The sequence below is a fragment of the Brienomyrus brachyistius genome, chromosome 24 (assembly GCF_023856365.1).
Source record: "Brienomyrus brachyistius isolate T26 chromosome 24, BBRACH_0.4, whole genome shotgun sequence".
NCBI classification, from domain to species: domain Eukaryota; kingdom Metazoa; phylum Chordata; class Actinopteri; order Osteoglossiformes; family Mormyridae; genus Brienomyrus; species Brienomyrus brachyistius.
In genome coordinates this window covers 204,886-222,262 of record NC_064556.1, presented here as the reverse complement: position 1 = coordinate 222,262, position 17,377 = coordinate 204,886, and the positions used below count along the sequence as shown (strand labels likewise).

General features: G+C 43.5%; 1 protein-coding gene across 3 annotated transcripts; it reads left to right on the top strand.

Annotated features, from left to right (window-relative positions):
* Nucleotides 1–1,027: 1,027 nt before the first annotated feature.
* LOC125720079 (CD99 antigen-like protein 2) lies at nt 1,028–17,103 on the top strand. 3 transcript variants are annotated; one of them, XM_048995131.1, is made up of 12 exons: nt 1,028–1,490; nt 3,941–3,997; nt 4,252–4,332; nt 7,051–7,107; nt 10,974–11,042; nt 11,473–11,523; nt 12,108–12,182; nt 14,792–14,863; nt 15,104–15,151; nt 15,318–15,437; nt 15,700–15,765; nt 16,542–17,103. In XM_048995131.1, the coding sequence occupies exons 1-11, from the start codon at nt 1,433–1,435 to the stop codon at nt 15,750–15,752; spliced, it is 741 nt and encodes a 246-aa protein (XP_048851088.1). In that variant the 5' UTR covers nt 1,028–1,432; the 3' UTR covers nt 15,753–15,765; nt 16,542–17,103. The 3 variants fall into 3 exon arrangements, with proteins under 3 accessions (XP_048851088.1, XP_048851087.1, XP_048851089.1); XM_048995130.1 differs by having other exon boundaries at nt 16,539–17,103; XM_048995132.1 differs by lacking the exon at nt 7,051–7,107 and having other exon boundaries at nt 16,539–17,103.
* The last annotated feature ends 274 nt before the right edge of the window (nt 17,104–17,377 follow it).

The following is a 17,377-nucleotide window of genomic DNA, read 5'->3' as shown; positions in this document are numbered from 1 at the left end:
CAAAGCGGATGGGGTAGCAGGGCAGGACGGGAGAAGGCAGGTCGAGGGAGCAGGCATGAAAGGCAGGGTAGGCAGGACAGCAGGGCAGGACGCAGCAGGTAGGGCAATTGGGGAGAATAAAAGACAGAGAATCGCTGAGTAAGGCACATTATAAATAAGGGCAACAATACTTGGCACCGAGCGTCTGGGCTCACCGCTTAAGAAGCGAAGCAAACAGCCGCCAATCGTCTGCAGCTGCGTGGTCCTGCCTGTGTGGGCGTCACATGTAGGTCTGGTGGAAACCAAACACAGGGGCCCCTGTGAACCAATCATCTTCTTCTGATTAGTGATTTCTCTTTTATTTCCATGTTCATTTTGTACCCCATGTTGTAATCAGGACTGATGTGTGTGGGGTGTGTGGGGAGGGGGTGGTTAGCATTTCTTCAAGAGGCTGAGCCCTCCATAGGGCCAAATCCTCTGACCAGTGCATGCCCCTAAAACTTCACAGGAAAGCAAAGACCAGACAAAGTACCCAGCCCTAATAACATCCACTCCTGACTCACTGAGTCAGTCACCTGCCGAAAACATTCACTGAAAGGTTATCCTGTCTAAAAATGTGACCTTTCTAGTGTGATGGTTTGCACTCCACATTAAATTGTAACGACTTTAATTAAAGTCGTTTAATAGTAAAGGAGTATGTAGAGTACATAGAGCTCAACTTTTGGTTTCTTCCAAAAACAGAAATATCCCTTTGTGATCAACTATTTAAAATGTCTTGCTCGTTTTTAAGTTACTTTCCAACTTTATTTTTCTTCTTCCCTTTAGTTCCTTAATGATTGTGATTCCCGAGTATTTATTTTCCTTTTTGATAGACACATTTAAATAGAAATATTTCTGGGTAATTATGAATTGCCACCAGGTGAAACTTCATATTATAGCAACGGGGATCTGTTGTTCCGAAAGAGTGTCCGTCACGCGGTGACTCACCGCCCCTAAAATAGCCGATTTGGTATGATCTTAAAGCTACAGTGATGGATTCACTGTCTCCCTCCCCACCTCCAAAAACACACTTCCACAGGGAGAATCTCTTCATGCAGTTATGACGTCTGAAACAGACTAACAAGAACAAGACAACTGGATCTCTGTTCTTTACTCCCTGATTAACTATTACACAGTTCGGGCTGAGAAGCCAAAGGCAGACTTTAAGGAGTGTTAAAGTGATAAATAAAGAATGACTTCTGTAGGTTAATAGGCGTGCAGCCGGGAGACGCAGCAGTTCCGCCGTTAGGAGGTGGCAGTGAGGGGACTGCAGGGGCCGTCCCCGAGCGCCGCTGTCGGGACGGGTACTCGCGTGCTTCTCCAAAACCTGACTCATAAAGAAATCTGCCGTTTTTTTTTATTCGGAAATAACCGCACCAACCTTTACTCAACATTACTAAGTGAAGCTGCAGTTATGGCTAAATGTCCGCCGTTACTTTTCGTGACAATATTTTCTGTGCTGGCTATAAAAGGTAAGGATTTTACTTTTTTCTGGCGTGAACGCGTTTAGTTTCCCTTGTTAAAATGTTTTTCAAGAATTAAACTTCATTAATAAATGATCGGAAAATTAAATGTAATGTGTCAAACAACAAAGGTGTATAGCATAGTAACTGTTGAGTTTGCGATGCAGTTTTAACCCCACGCTGGTTTGGGGTAAGTCGGACTTGGGATCATGCGATCGCACGCACTGGGCATACACGCAGACCGGGCCGTAACAACCGGGAATTAAACATTTCGTACATTTAAACACCGAAGCGGTTCTGATTTTTATTATAAACCAGTGTACAGTCGCAAAACTTTTCCGATGTGCTTTCCGTTTTGCCGATATTTGTGTATTAAAGTCGCTTCGAATTACCACGTTATTAAAGCTGATGCCTTTTTCTCTTTTTCGCCACCCCAGCGCTAAATGTCTCACTACGTCTTTGTCCCTGTATGGGATCCGCTCTTTTTGCTGAACAACTGTATTAGAAATTGGGGTTGAACGTTACTTTAGAAAGTTCTGGAAATCATTGCCTTTTGCCCAACGATTATTTGGTTGGTGTATTTTGATAGTGCTTCTGGAATTGAATTAACCGCTTATTTCAGTTTGTGAAAGTTTTATTTAATATTACAGACCGAGTTATTTTAATGTTTGAGGTAATTTAAGGTAATAAGGTAATGTCCGATGAGATCTGTAGACGATGTAGAATTCTGCACGACCATTTGTACAAAAAAAAACGAAGTCTTATGTCACCTCAAAGTATGTGCCCAACATACAGAAGGCAGCACAGCTGATCAATCACGCATAGACTGCATTTGTCTTGCACCTTCAGGGTTATGGGTTAGAATTCCACATCCACTCTGTGTATATATTTATGTTTGTTCCCCAGCTATATCTAACAGATATGTCTCCAAAATGCAGGTAATCCAGTGAATTAGCTTTTCTGAATTTGGTTATGAATTTCAGAAAAGGACGTGATTGCATTATTAGGGTCTGTTTTGGAATGAGATTCCACTGATCAGCAACCTGTTTCATCCTGGAATGGTGTCATTTTGTTAATCAGCTAGCTGTCGTTACAGTGCCGTATTCAAACTCAGTTGACGTACAGCCATTTCTACTTGCAAGAGAAGCGCAGTTCCAGACCATCAAAAAAAATCATCTGTGTCACAGAGCAATTCTCCCTGAAAACCAGTTTGGTAATTTTATCAGTAGCATCGTTTCATTCCACCGAATACTTTTTTCCACGTATACGGCAAGTTTTTTTCCCCTAAAATTTTAACTAAGCTTTTAAGAAGCACTAGACTGATTTGAAATGCTGGCAAAACTGTCAGAATTTTATACCAATCACTACAGTTATTTTAATTCTCTTATACCAGCCATTTTATCTTTAGGTATTTTTTTGCTGGGGTTGTCATGGGATGGCACACGGGTGGTAACAAAGAACAGAAACCATCTCCTTTGGAAATATACCAACTCTTCACCACCCCTGTTAATAGTTCTGTGTGACTGGTGTCATTGGTGCCATAAATGAAACCCACACACGCACAGAAGATGTGCACACGGAGCCTGTAGAGTGGGGGTCCACAATTATAAACGTAATAGTAAGACATGTAAACATAATGGGTATGGCGGACAGAGACAGCGAGATAGCTAAGCACCTGATTGGTGGGGAAAATTGTGCAGATTGATACAAAGGTTTGGCGTTGAAACAGAATGTGCAATAAATAGGTTTATGTGTAGTGTTGTGACTTCAGAGCTATCAGGTCCCTTAGCAAAGTCAGACTTAGGCTGGCAGGGGTCGGCTTTTCAGCAGTCAAACAGTCTGCGGGAAAAGCGTCACTGTCCTCGGTATGAGGCTGCAGTAGCTTCCATCAGGCGACAGAGTTGGTGTGAGGACTGCCATAGTCTCTGATGGTGCCAGTGGACACTGTAAAGGTCCTGCAGACACGGCAGAGCGCTCCTGGGAAGTTTCTCTGCCGTTTTACTGATCTGCAGGAGGGATTGCCGGTCCCAGGTGTTGCCCTGTCTTGCTGCAGGATGTGGCGTGTGGATGTAAGATGCATGTAATAGACCGCAGGAGTGAAATCTCATAGCCACTTCCTGTAATTCAGAAGCTGTGACATGTGTCTGCTTTCAGAGTGCTGCTCTGCCGAGTACAGTGCCTTTATCTCATCTGGCTGACAGCGCCCTCACACCACAGTTGGAATAGCCCTCTCTACTTTGCTGTTATCAACCCCTGTCCACAGCCAGACATAGCTAGCCAATCATAAATAATGTGCTTCATGAAAAATACATGTTTCTGAAAAAATGTTATTCCCATTCTGGGTGGAGGAGGGGCTCCAGTTTGGTATAATGGCATCACCATTTTAAATGCTCAGAATACCTACATAATGGTTAAGAGTTCTGTGCATTTCACCATCTTGCCTGTTCTGTGCGTCATAGTGTTTTGCCAGGAATTAGACCTCCTCGACGCCTTTGATGACATCGTGGACAAAACATGTAGGTACCATTTCCTGACTCACTAACCTGGGCTGAATGTCATGCACCAGTAAGATCTCACATTATTAGCAGTGGAAAGGTGCTCTGTAAAAAAGTGCATTTGTTTTTTTCCATTTGTTAGTACAGATGAAGATTGTGATAAGGATTTTAGAAATTCTGAATTCTTGATTTTTGTAAACATCACTCTCAGCTTTGCATTCACCAAAGGTGAGGGTCAATATTACAAAGAGAGCATGTCTTCTGTTTTTATATAGCTACAATGAAGCCTAATCCAGGAGCAACTGGAGGAGGCGCTGGAGGAGGTGCTGGAGGAGCTGGCGGAAGGAGCCCTGGAGGTTTGTGTGTCTTATTTCTGGCTCGTCTCTCTTATATTCAGGCGTTTCAGCTGGTTTAGCAGTTTTTTCCCTTGTGTTAGTTTATTGGCTGAGAGAAAGTGTTAGTAAAGGGGAACCAAAAAGATATATGGCACAAACAGTTATTTTACAGTGACGTCTTCATTTCACAATTTGCAAGAAACCATTATTTCATGATCAATGATCCAAAACAAATAACACCGACCTTTTGTAATTAGTTACAATTTTTTTGATAGTAATGTTAAATTTTCTAGATGGCATGAGGACCGTCACTAATATGCCAGCCAGACCCAAAGGAGGGCTAAGATCCCAGTGCATGTGACTTCACCTCTCTCCATGACCTTTAACCTTGCATGTATGGTTAGTGCTAGATTGTAATAGGCCTCAAACTAATGAAAATTCATTAAGTTAACCTTCACAAATTTGACCTGTACAGTCATAACAGCCTTGAATAATGACATCTACTGCCTGGAGAGTCAAAGCAGCTAATATGTCAGCTTAAAGGAACATTATGCTGCATTCAAAAGAGCAGAATGATGCCACTTCTGACAGAGGAACTTTCTGAATTGTTCTCTTGGGTTCTATATAGTATATTTATGTAGTAAACATTGTATTTCGACTATTACAGAAGTGATTTGTGCCACGTCTAGAGAAGGATGAGAACAAAGGCAAGCATAGGGAAAACCAAAAGGGACCTTATTTGGACAAACGCCAAGCAAAACAAAAGGAAATAAACCACAAGGTGATAAAGCAGGGTAGAGAGAATCAGGAGAGAATGCAGGGCAAGCTCGGGAGCACAAGCAGAGAGCAAGATCAATGAGCGGATTAGGGAGCTCAAGGCACTATATACACCACTAACGAGGGAGCAGACGAGAGGCATCTGGGGTGATTCACACGAGGGCTGTAACCAGAGGAAGGGATAATCGAGTAACAGGTGTGCCTCAGGAAAAACAAGGCCCAAGGCAAAGAGCAGCCTGGATGGGACACCAGTCCTTTGCAGGGTTCACACTCCCACAGACAGAAACTCTCGGGGGTTCCGAGACCCCATTTAATCTACCTGTCTGTTTTTTGGCTTTGCGCAAAAACCACACAGATAAGGGGGGGGGGTTGGGGGCCCCCTAAAATGGAGGCATTAGGCTGCAGTACTACCCACCGTGCTGCCTGTTCAAGCTCTCGAGAGTCATGTGTGGTATGTAGCTGCATAATTCATCAGAGTAATTTTCCCAGGTGATAGGTCTAAGGAACTCCAAGCGCCGACCCTCGGAAGCTTGTAGGTAAGGGGCTATGTTCCCCTAAGTCAGGGGTTTTCAGGCTGCAGTCCTATCAACTATGCTGCCTGTCCACGCTCTCCAGAGTAATGTGTAGTATGAGTAAAGTGGCTAGATATTTCATCAGAGTAATTTTCCCAGATGATAGGTCTAAGGTACTCCAATAGTCGACCTTCGGAACCCTACGGGTAAGGGGCCACATTCTTGACTACCAGGCCACCAACTGTCCATGCTTAATGCAGAGAATGTTACTGGTAGCTGGGATGTTTGGTGCAGAGCCCTGCGTGCTTTACCCTCCTGATCTTCATCCCTGCATCTTCTGCCCTTTCTGATCTTCCTGCTTCTCTACAGCTGCAGATGTCTGACCTGTAGTACATTTCTGCTGTCAGAGTGCAGCTCCTTGCTTCATTATTAATCACACCTGGAACCTGGTGTTCTGCTGAATAACATTCTCCTATGTCACCTGGGGCGGGAGATGTTTCTGCGAAAAGCCTAGAGATGTGGGAGCTCATTTATAAAAATTTCCAGAAATTCTTATGGAACAATGTACGTATCTTTGAAAACTCAAATGCTCAAATGAGTAAACAGCAGCTTTATAAAACCTTGCGTAAATCAAGGTACTCACCATAGTTTATGAATCTTACATGTCGTAGAGATGTTTGCAGGTGTGTGCGCTGAAGAGACTGGCCCATCCCCAGAAATTACTGTAAACTGACAATGCAAATTAGCCACGTGTATAAATGTGCACATTCTACGTCTGCAAGGCCATTTCAGAGACCGAGAGAGAGAAAAAATTATTTTCTCAGAATGTGAACAGACTTTATAGTGTTCAAATTAGAGGAACTAATCTCTTTTAGTGCATCTGCTGGTGCCGCAAGCAACAAAAACATTGTCGAGTAGTAATGTGACTTATGAGTTAATGAGGTTAGCTGACCAAGCTGGACAAGGAAGGAAATTTTAAAAAATAATAAACGATGGCTGGATTTAAATTCCGTTGAGCCGGCGTCCCTCTTTTCTACATGGTTGATGGAATGGGGTTACAATGCAGCGCTTATGTGAATAACCACTGTCTCCTGTGAGGAGTCCATGCAAACGTCACTCAGAGGAAAACTTACAACTTACAAAAACTGTGGCATACATCTCGTTTTAATATACAGAAATGGCTTACATTGCTGTTTCTTAAAATAAAGCATCATCTGCAGTGGCATTTGTTAAAACCAGACTGGCATTACAGATGAGTTGTGCATTGATGGAATGAAAACTGCTTTCTGTGTGCAGTGTGCGTGCATGCAGGGCATTAGGAGAGCCAAACCTTGTTGCAAAGTGCACTGTTTGTTACATCCATACTGGGGAAGCCTCATATACTTAGACTAGGAGGAGTGTCTAAGAGTAGATGTGTTTCTTACCGCCCTGCCTGTCCTGTGCGTCGCAGCTCCGTCCGAGGACTTAAACATCTGGGATGCCCTTGACGAGATGGAGGATGAGACACGTATGTGTAACCTCGGCGTCTGGGAAAGCACGCCTTTTGCAATGCTCCTGTAGCCCAGCAAGTAGAACCTTGTGCTAACAATTAAGGGTTCACATCCCTGGAGCATGTGATCCTGGGTTCACATCCCTGGAGGGCCCACATCGAGGGGCTGCACCTAACCCTAACCTTAACCCTAACCCTAACTGAAATGCATATATGTCTGGACCACTGTTGCTGAGGTATTTAAATTCATTTTACAAGTCACATTTTTCGTAGGAATTGTCATGCTGCTAAAATTTCTGCATATTGAAGGAAAACATTTGATATATTTAAAATATCACTTCATAAAATATAAAACTGTGTGTGCGAATGTTGTTTGATGGTGTTGCATTTTTATTGTCTATTTGTGAAGTTTCACAAGTAAGAAGTTAGGGTTAGTCTTTTTATTATCAGTTATATAATTTCCTATTAAATATTTGTCAATGAAGAGAAAAAATTAATGAAATATAAAGAAAAATACTTTTGTTACATTATACACACAATCACATGCTGCTGGATTAACAACAATGGGCACTTTCACACCACAGTAACCCTTTTTTCCAGAACCATTCGACACAATTGCAGTTCCTAAGAGGCAGTTTCAAAACCCTTTTTAATTTCTACTGTGAACCAGGTACTTCGAACACAAACTACTGCGGAGGCACTTAGAGCAATAGCTTGTTGCCTGGTTGACGACAAGCACCGGCGCTTACTTGGAAGTTACACGGAAGTTACACTAAAGTGTGGATTGAGCAGATGGGATTACTTTCGTACCTCCATTACACTTAATGAAATTAACACCTTTTTGCTTAAATCGCCATATTTCTGCATCAGAAAATTCGATCGGTAACCAGTATACTGTGGCATGGACACGGGGCAGGAAAGAGTTCAGACAAGCAGGGAAAAAGCACAAATTGACTTTTGAAGATGTATGCCAGTCACACTTACAAATCACACACTCTGCCCACCATGTTGGCCGCCCTGACTACTTACATGTCGCACGGTGGGCACACATAGTATTTTCCACGGATAACATTAATCATGACACATGACATTACAGTACACACAATAACGACAGTATACATGATAAATGCACAGAGCTGTTTATACACACCTGGGGGTATTTTCCGTACGTCGCTTAAATCATCCGAGATCAGATGCTTCATCCTGGATGGGTGGACTCATCCGGGGTAAATCGGTTTTTCAAAGGCAGCTGTGTAGTAGATTAGTCTAGCTCGATCCATTCATCCGAAAATCTGAAAAGTCCATATAGATCGAATCTAGAAAACATGATCAGCAAGTCTTTGATAGGCTGTAACAAAATGACGAAAGGAAGGGCGCACCTTTTCACACAAGCGGAGCAGGACATCGTATTAGAAGGATATGAAGAATTTCGAGAACTAATATGCAGAATTACACGGCAATTATATGAAGATAACACGGCAAAAGAAAAGACGGCTGGCAAAAAGTGGCCGACAAATTAAACGTTTAAAGTAATCTTCATTGTACTTACTCTGCGCAGCGTTTCATTTCCTATGTATCAGATTAATTATTATTTAATACAGTAAAATCCCGTTATAATGGACTTCAAGGGACTTGGCAAAACAGTCCGTTATATCCAGAGTGGCTGTTTGCCCAGAACACAACTACAGGACACCATTTACTCATGCCACACCCCAGCAGACACACTTGTGGTATAGAGTATTATATTATACAGGTAGTAAACCCACTTTACCTGACCAGATGCGTGACTATTAATTGAACTATTAATTGGTGACTATCCCGAGTACGTGTCTGCGCTGGATATCACCGGCACGCTATAAAACTGACCCTGGGGACCTAATTGTTTGTCTGTTATAAGCTAAATCTGTATATGCGAGCCCGCGATAACGGGATTTTAATGTATGTCACAATTCCAGATCAAACAAGTACAATGAGAACATGGGAACAGGTTAAAGTGAAGGTGTGTGTGTGGGTGTATATATATACTTCGCCTAGTTTGACTTTGAATATAAGGTGCTAATAAATCTTTGAGGTACAATATAACCCCCCTCAGCTAAAGCGGTATCTTTCGAAAAGAATTTCCTCTGGGAACAATAAAGGATCTTGCCGATCGCGCAAAACCCAAATTATATGAAGTTCTCTTCTTATAATTTGCGCACCGATATCAATTGGTCGCTCATCCATAAATGGCGACGCCATGGCTGATTGGATTTCCATGCACGGACACTGATTACATGTGCGAGCTAATCCTTGTTTACACAGAACAAACCTGCTCCGAGCAGGTTTGAGGATTTGGATGTGCTACTATGACAACACATCCAGCGAGAGTTTTGGAAAACCGACAGATCCAGGATCATGCCAAATCGTCAACAATTACGTGCGGCTAAACGAGTTATCCACGTACGAAAAATACCCCCCTGGTGTCTCTCCAGCATGTGGCCGCTCTGCCCAAGGGCCACCGCCAGCACTGCAGTACTTCTGTCTAATATTTACCGGTGCCAGAGATGAAACTGTCAGCCCTTATTAATAATAAGAGCAGTAGGGCAAGCTGTCTGTGAAGGGCTGCCACCTGTAACGGCGCCCAGGGAGCTGGGGGGTTAAGGGCCTTGCTCAAGTGACACTCGAAAATGGCCAGAAGCTACAAAAGTCCCAAGGCAAGAAGACCCATGCATTTGTACCCATGCATTTGTACCAGGCACTAAGTTACAGAACTTTGGCATGAAGGCACCCGATGTTTCCCCCCTAACAGCCCCCTCACCCTCTCCCTCCCACCTAATCCCTACCCCTGCCACACACCCCTAAACCTCTACAATCTCTAGGCCCCCTACACACTCTCCACCTCCCTAACAAAAAGTTATTAAAATCCCAAGTTTGTGTGACTTGTCTCATTGTAATCAGGTTTGTTGTCTGGCTGTCCATTCATATGGGCACCACTAAGTAACAGTTTGTCTCTAAATAAAATCCCAGACCATCATCCATACAATGTGTCTGCAAAGTTTGATAAAGACACATCAAACGTTTTACTAGTTACTGTGTTTATAAGCTGTGTTTATAAGCTGTGTTTATAAGCTGTGTTTATAAGTTTATAAGTATCCTTGGCAGCTACCCTTTCTTTCCTTGGCTGCCACCTAGCGTTGCTGCTAAAATCTTGGAACAGTTTGTCTCAAAATACAATCAAGTGTAGATATCCATCCATGATGTTTGTGTGAAGTAGTAATCAGGGCTGTCAGATACGTTTTGCCTCATCACATTCATAAGGTCAAATGTCATTTACAGTCACTATTCACTTCGCCACTACTAAGCGGCCTTGGTTCAGTTTTGGGGTCACGTTTCTCAGAATGTCAGAGGTTCCAGTTCTTCACCTGCGCAAATAAAGTTTGCAAAAGATCTGTCAAATGCTTTTCTGTTATCGCACTAACAGCTTCTAGAGTCTGAGGCAATCCTACTCTTTGCTATCACTGTGTGGCATTGCTTTAATATTGGTGTTATCTGTATGCAAATGTGATCGGTTCCAGATCTTAACTATTACAATGTGTCTACAAAGTTAAAAAAATTATCATTGACAAACTTTTTGAATTGTCATGCTAATGAGTGTCTGTGTTGGAAACAGACTGGTCCTAATATCATTCCCAACCAGGAAATGCAATAACCTCATGCATAATTAACAGGGACGTCCAGCTCCGTAGAAATTTGCATGTGTTTCTTTCATTGGTTTGATGGTAGATTTAAAGATGCACCTGGAAATGTTCTTTTTATTTTCACCATCACTATTTTCAGCTTTCCATTCACAGAAGACGAGGGTTAATATTATAAATAGAGAGAGCATGTCTTCTGTTTTTATATAGCAACAATGAAGCCTAATCCAGGACCGACTAGAGGAGGAACAGGAGGAGCCGGAGGAGGGAGATCTGGAGGTTTGTGTCTGGCTCGTTTCTGGCCCCTCTGTCTTTCCTAGAGTCTCAGTTGTCAGTATAAGCCATTATAACGCATTATGAAGGTATTTATAGTGCATTATTGATGAGAGTTTCATAGGGCATCATGCATAATAAACATGGCTATAATGTGTTATGCCTTTTATAAATAGTTACAGCCGCGTTTATAATGCATCGTGAATGCATAAGGCATTTACAATGCATTTTACATGAGTGTTTTAAGTAAAGTGTTACCTTATTTCTTAGTTATGCTTCACCAGCAAAATAACTGTTGCAGGCTCTTTTATGACCTCCTTGCAGAAAATGACATTGAGGGAATATTTTGATGTTTGTGAGCCATTTAAGTTGCACGTGCTGAGGGATGGATGTTGTCACAACTTACAAGTTTTTATATCAATTTTGGACATTGCAGATGGTATGAAGACCATCACTAAAGCACCAGTCAGACCCAAACCTAAGCCAGGTAACATCCCAGAGCATGAAGGATGTGTGGGCTTCACTTATTTCCTGCCATGTTCTGTCTTACCATGACTTTTTCCACTGTGGCACGATGGTGCCTGTCCTTGCTCTCCCGAGTAATGTGCAGTATGAGTAGCTGGACATGAATGCCCTGGATATTTTATCAGAGTAATTTTCCCAGGTGATAGGTCTAAGGTACTCCAATAGCCAACATTTTGGAAGCCTGTAGGTAAGGAACCATATTCCCCTAAGCTGGGGGTGTCAGGCTGCTGTGCTACCGACCCTGCTGCCTGTCCACGCTCTCCAGAGTAGTGTAGTATGAGGAAAGTGGCTGGATATTTCATCAGAGTAATTTTCCCAGGCGATACGTCTAAGGTACTCCAATAGCCGACTGTACATAAGCGGCCATATCCTTAACTATCTGGCCAACAGGTGTCCATGCTTAATGCATCCAGTGTCACTAGCGGCTGGGATGTTTGATACAGAGCTCTGCATGGCATGTCCTCCAGATCTTCATCCCTGCGTTTTCTTCAGTCATGTTCTCTTGCCATGTGATCTGTCCTTTCTGATCTCCCTGCTTCTATACAGCTGCAGATGGCTTTGACCTGTCTGATGCTTTGGACCCGAAAAATGACATTGGGGAGAAACGCAAGAATGATAGAGGTCAGTGTCCTGGGGACTGGGTGTAGGTTGCCTTGCAGTGAGGAGCCTCATAATCACTGGGGCTTCCTCGTGCTGCCTGTATGCTTGATTTGGTTTTCTCCACCACCTGCTGGTGACTAACTCACCAGTCACTTTGTTATTGTTAGGAATGCCTGTGCACCTTGTTCATGAAAATATCTAATCAGCCAATCGTAGCAAAAACTGGAAATTGTGCAGACGCAGGTCAAGAGCTTCATTTAGTCATCAGAATGGGGGGAAATATGATCAAACTGACTTTGGCGGAGGTATGCTTGTTGATACCTCAAGAGATCAGAGTATTTCAGAAATTTCTGCTGTGGGATTTTTACGCACTGCCGTTTCTGAGAGTTTACACAGATAGATGTGAAAAACATCCAGCGAGCAGCAGGTCTGTGGGCAGAAATGACAGATTTGAATTGATGAGATATCAGAGGAGAAAGGGGATAGGTTACAGTGATTCAATCAGCCCCTCTTTACAACTGGGGTGAGCAGAAAAGTGTCTCTGGAACGAGCAGAACCATGAGGTGGATGAGCTAAAACAACAGGCTTCTACTCCTGTCAGCTAAGAACAGGAAACTGGGGCACAAGTTCACTAAACCTAGACATCTGAACACTGTAAAAACGTTGCCTGGTCTGATGAAGCTTGATTTCTGCTGAGGCATGCAGATGGTCAGAAATGACCAGTCTTTAAATTTGCAAATTCAACCCCTAAACGAAAGTGCAGCAAGCACCTGTTCAGTACATTAACTGCCATCGCGTATCTGCCATCCTGCCCCTGGATTGGGACACAGCTACACAGCTAATGACACTTTTATCTTGGTGCTCCAGTCAATAACATTCATGCAGCTGCAGTCTGCAAAATAGTTACATGGATCATAAAGCGAACAATCGAGGCAGAGAATTCATCTATAGGATTTTTATGAATCAAATTATTTGAGTAATTGTTTCAGCCCCATGATCGTCTCATGGCTACTTCCAGAAGGATAATGTACCATGTTACAAAGTCATTTCAAACTGCTTCCATGAACAGGACAATGAGTGAACTGTCATTCGGGGATCTCCCCAGTCACCAGACCCAGTGGCGGAACAACTGCACACAAGGGGCAAAACACCGATCAGGTCCCCCTCCCCCTCTGTGCACGTGTGTATGTGGCGGCACTGAAACGAGTTTTAAAGTGCAGGTGCAGGAGAATTCGACTGTCCCTCACAAAACCTGTAAAGTTTTAGTGGCTGAATTGCGTTTTCTACGCCTTTTCAGACAGGAGGAGATTTGTTTGGCTCTGCCTAGAAAATTTTTATACAATTTAAACAGCACAGAATCATTAACCTACTTTAACGCATTTATTTATACAACCACATATTTCCCACATTTTGACATCAGTGATGCAGTGAAGATATAGTCTATTTCTTGACGCCAACCCTCCCCATTGATCTGGGCTTGGGCCCGGCAACTAGTTGAGTTGGCTTACTCCCTTAAGTGGCTGGGTTAGGCTAAACTATATACATATTTACAAAAGACTACAATAAAACATCCCGAAATATGTAGTATAACAAAATTGCAAACAAATTAAAAGGCCCACGGCATATAATTGGGCTATATCCAAGCAGTTTGAAGAACGTAGCCTACATGGCGAAACTGAAATACTTTCTGGACCAACAACCTCAACCAGGCATGAACATTATAAAATCGCAAGTCTCAGATGAAGTGTAAATATTATGTTCTAGCTGGCAAGAGTTGCAGAGGAATTATATCAGTATAACTTCATATGTATTTAGTATATGGAATGGTCCTCTACAATCCAGGGGTGGGGGCCTCGCCTGCTCCGCCTATAGCTCCGCCCCTGACCAGACCTGAATCCAGTGTGCATCCTTAGGATGGGAATGAGAGATTTGCAACATGAATCTGACAAAACTGCAGCAATTATGTGATGTAGTCAGAATCTCTAATGAATGCTTCCAGCATTTTGTTCAGCCCGCGCCATAAAGAATTCCGGCTCGTCTGAAAGCAAGGGGGCCTGCCCAATATCAGAATGGAGCTTTTGCAGAAGTAGGAAGCTGTGTTATTTCCACCAGCGGAATATTGGGACAGTTCTTAGAAACGTGTCCGTCATGCACCTCTGCTGAAGGGACACAAGCTCTGTGGCCCAGTTGCCAACAGGACCCACTTTCTGTCTCTTTGCTGAATGAGAGCTGAAACCTGCGCAGGAGTTAATGGTAGCATCACCTCCCTGGGAGATGACACATTTCTCTCTCCATCTGCCCTATTCTGTCACTCTTAAGAGACATGCTGCCTGGCCAATTCCAGCGTTTTCCTGCTGGTTTCACGGGTTTTAAATGTTTCATTTTTTGACACTTATCTTACTTGGATCTCCTTGGAAGCTGAGCTTTGACTTGCCGGGACTCTTTTGTGAGCTAATGCTTATCTGCTGAAGTGTTCACTGAAACACATTTTCTGCTCAGGAGTGGGATTCCCGTGACCTATTACTCTTGGGAGCCCATCTCTGTGCCTTACAGGAGCACAGAAAATACATGGTTACCTTTCTTCTGACTGCGCTCTGCTCTCCACTTTAATCCGCTCCCTCCCCCAACAGGTGGCCAGTTCACGGATGATGACCTGAGCAGCATCGCAGATGGTGGAGGCTATGTTCCTGACAATGGCAGAGGTCACTATGGCTACTCGTTCCACAGCTAGGTTTTTCACGTGTGTAGTTCAGTTTAAATGCAGAGATGGTTAGGATTCACCCTGCAGCTCTTAGTGCTGGCTACACCTTTAGTGGCATCACAGAGGCTTCCAGATGTTAGTCTTCTTACTAGCTTGTCTTGCATATCACTGAGGCGACTTTAATGGACAACGGTAGGCTAGCCGGGCAAACTGCTGAATGTTACTATCTTTCTTTTCCTAGCGGGAGGGAGACCCTCTACTGTAGACTCAGCCGACGACGCCACTTCTGGTACGCAGTGATAAGTGAATTGGCATCCCGCTAACATGTGTATTTATATGCAGAACTGTACAGCGTCTCTGAGTGTACCGTCAAGCTCAAGATCAGTCCGATCAGGCGTCTGTATCTAAAGGAGGATGCGGTGGTCACAGCGGCTTTCTTCACCTCTCGTGCACAGACACCACCATGGAGAGTGGCACCATTGCAGGCATCGTTAGCGCTTTGGCCATGACTATCGTAGGTGCGGCTGGGAGCTACATCTCTTACCAGAAGAAGAGGCTGTGCTTCAGCGTGCAGGGTGAGAGTCCTTCAGACAAGGATGGAGATCAAAGCTGGAGATGCTGTAGTGAGATAGGGGCTGTGGTGTGTGTGTGTGTGTAAACCAAACCTGAAAATGTAGGCGTTTTTTTTAGTTTGAAATTTTGATACTTAGGAGCTGGTGTGACTTCAGAGGGTTTTCTGGGGGCTGAACTGGCATCTGCCTCCCAGCTATTTAGGATATTTAGAAATAGGCTCCTGCACCTCCTTATGCACCCCCCTCCCCATCTTCTGTGTGACAGAGAACCTGAACGCTGCGTACATGAAGGGAGAGAATCCTGAGGATGTGGTCTGACAGGAGCAGCCAGGTAAGCACCTTATGCTCATGAAACACCTACAGCTGCTGCAGGGCTACGGGAGGGCTGGGTGGGGGCACACTCATTAAAGAAATATAGTCAGTCCTGTTACAACGCAGCCCTTGCTTTCCTGAAAAACCTCGTGTTCACTAAAATTGCGTACTAGCTATTCTATTTTACACTGTTGTAACAAGTAAATTTCCCCGATGTGGGATCAATAGTCCTATATTGTGTTGTCATAAAATATACATATACATTTTTGACCTCACTAGATGGTAGTTTTGGTTTACGTTGCTTTGAGTCCTTTTTTGAACAAAGAGCACCATCTAGTGGGCACAGAAAATACAGCAAATGGTTCATGAAGCGTCACTTTACCCATCATTAGTCAGAGGAGTGAGCCACAGCCACCATGCAGCTAGGCATGCACTCAGCAAAGAGAGACCGGATTACCTTATGTGGGTAGCCGTTTTTGCATGGAAGTAGCGTTTCTCGCTAAGACTATATCATGTAATTTGCATAACGCTTTTATCTCCAACTGGAAATCATGCAAATACAAAACCAATTCCATGTTGTACGGGATTTGGGTACTAATACATCAATCACATTAGAACAGACTTGCATTGTGGTAACTCGCATTGTAGCAGGACTGTACTGAAATGCATGAATACAGCTTTTGTGAACTACATGAATTTGCAGTGATAATCATATGGGGCATTCATGACTGTTGGGTGTCTGTACCATACCTGTATGGCTTCTAACTTTGTTGTCAACCCCCTTCATTTCAGCAGTTGCTTCTACAGTTACCTAACTGGTAGTCGGCCTCACGCACAGCCTTGGATGAAGATGGTGGATGGAAGTCCCAGCTGCACAGCCCTATTTAGGGGCTGCACGTTGTGTATCGTCAGTCTTTGTTGTGTTTTTTTTAAATACTGTTTGCTGTAGCACAACACAGACTTTGGATGCTCTTTTAGCAATTGGTGGAAGACTGAATATACTTTTCAGAAATGAACTTTTGCTGGGTTACCTTTGAATGTACGTTTTAGATCGGGGGTGTTAAATGAGGGGAAACCCAAAAAAGCGTAGGGCTCCAGTCCTCCGGGACTGGAGTTTGACACTCCTGTTTTAGATGAAGGATAATTTTTCCTCTATTTTGGAAGCCACATCTGAATTTGAATTCCTGTGAAAACTCCCAAGGCAGTCGGGACAGTGAGAGAGGGCGCCTCTGGTGTAACGCCTGATGTGTTTGCTTCTTCCTTCCTCACAGTGAATTTGTGACTGAGGATATCTGTTTTGTTTTTTTCCTAAAACAATTTAAGCTGCTGTTTGGAAAAATAAAGCGACTGCCCGCTATGTTGAATCTGATTTTTTTAAATAGAAAATGTCCCTGTGGTGTTACTGCACGGTCAGGCTCTTCCTGACCGTTTCCCTGCATCCCACACTGAGGCTGCAGGTTTCCAGGTGCCTGAATCACCGAAACACTATAAAAACTGCAAAGGCTAAACTCCTCTCATTAGCATAAGAGACTGGTCACATGCTCTAAGGATTATGGGTGGGATGAGATCCTGCACATGCCGTGTCCAGGCCGGGACCCGGGATTCAGTACAATAACCAGCCCGAATAACAA

Excerpts from the sequence above, each read along its gene's own strand:
- LOC125720079 (XM_048995131.1), top strand. The coding sequence starts at position 1,433 with ATGGCTAAATGTCCGCCGTTACTTTTCGTGACAATATTTTCTGTGCTG. Across the intron at positions 12,183-14,791 it reads GAAACGCAAGAATGATAGAG|GTGGCCAGTTCACGGATGAT; the intron begins GTCAGTGTCCTG and ends CTCCCCCAACAG. Across the intron at positions 14,864-15,103 it reads TGTTCCTGACAATGGCAGAG|CGGGAGGGAGACCCTCTACT; the intron begins GTCACTATGGCT and ends TTCTTTTCCTAG.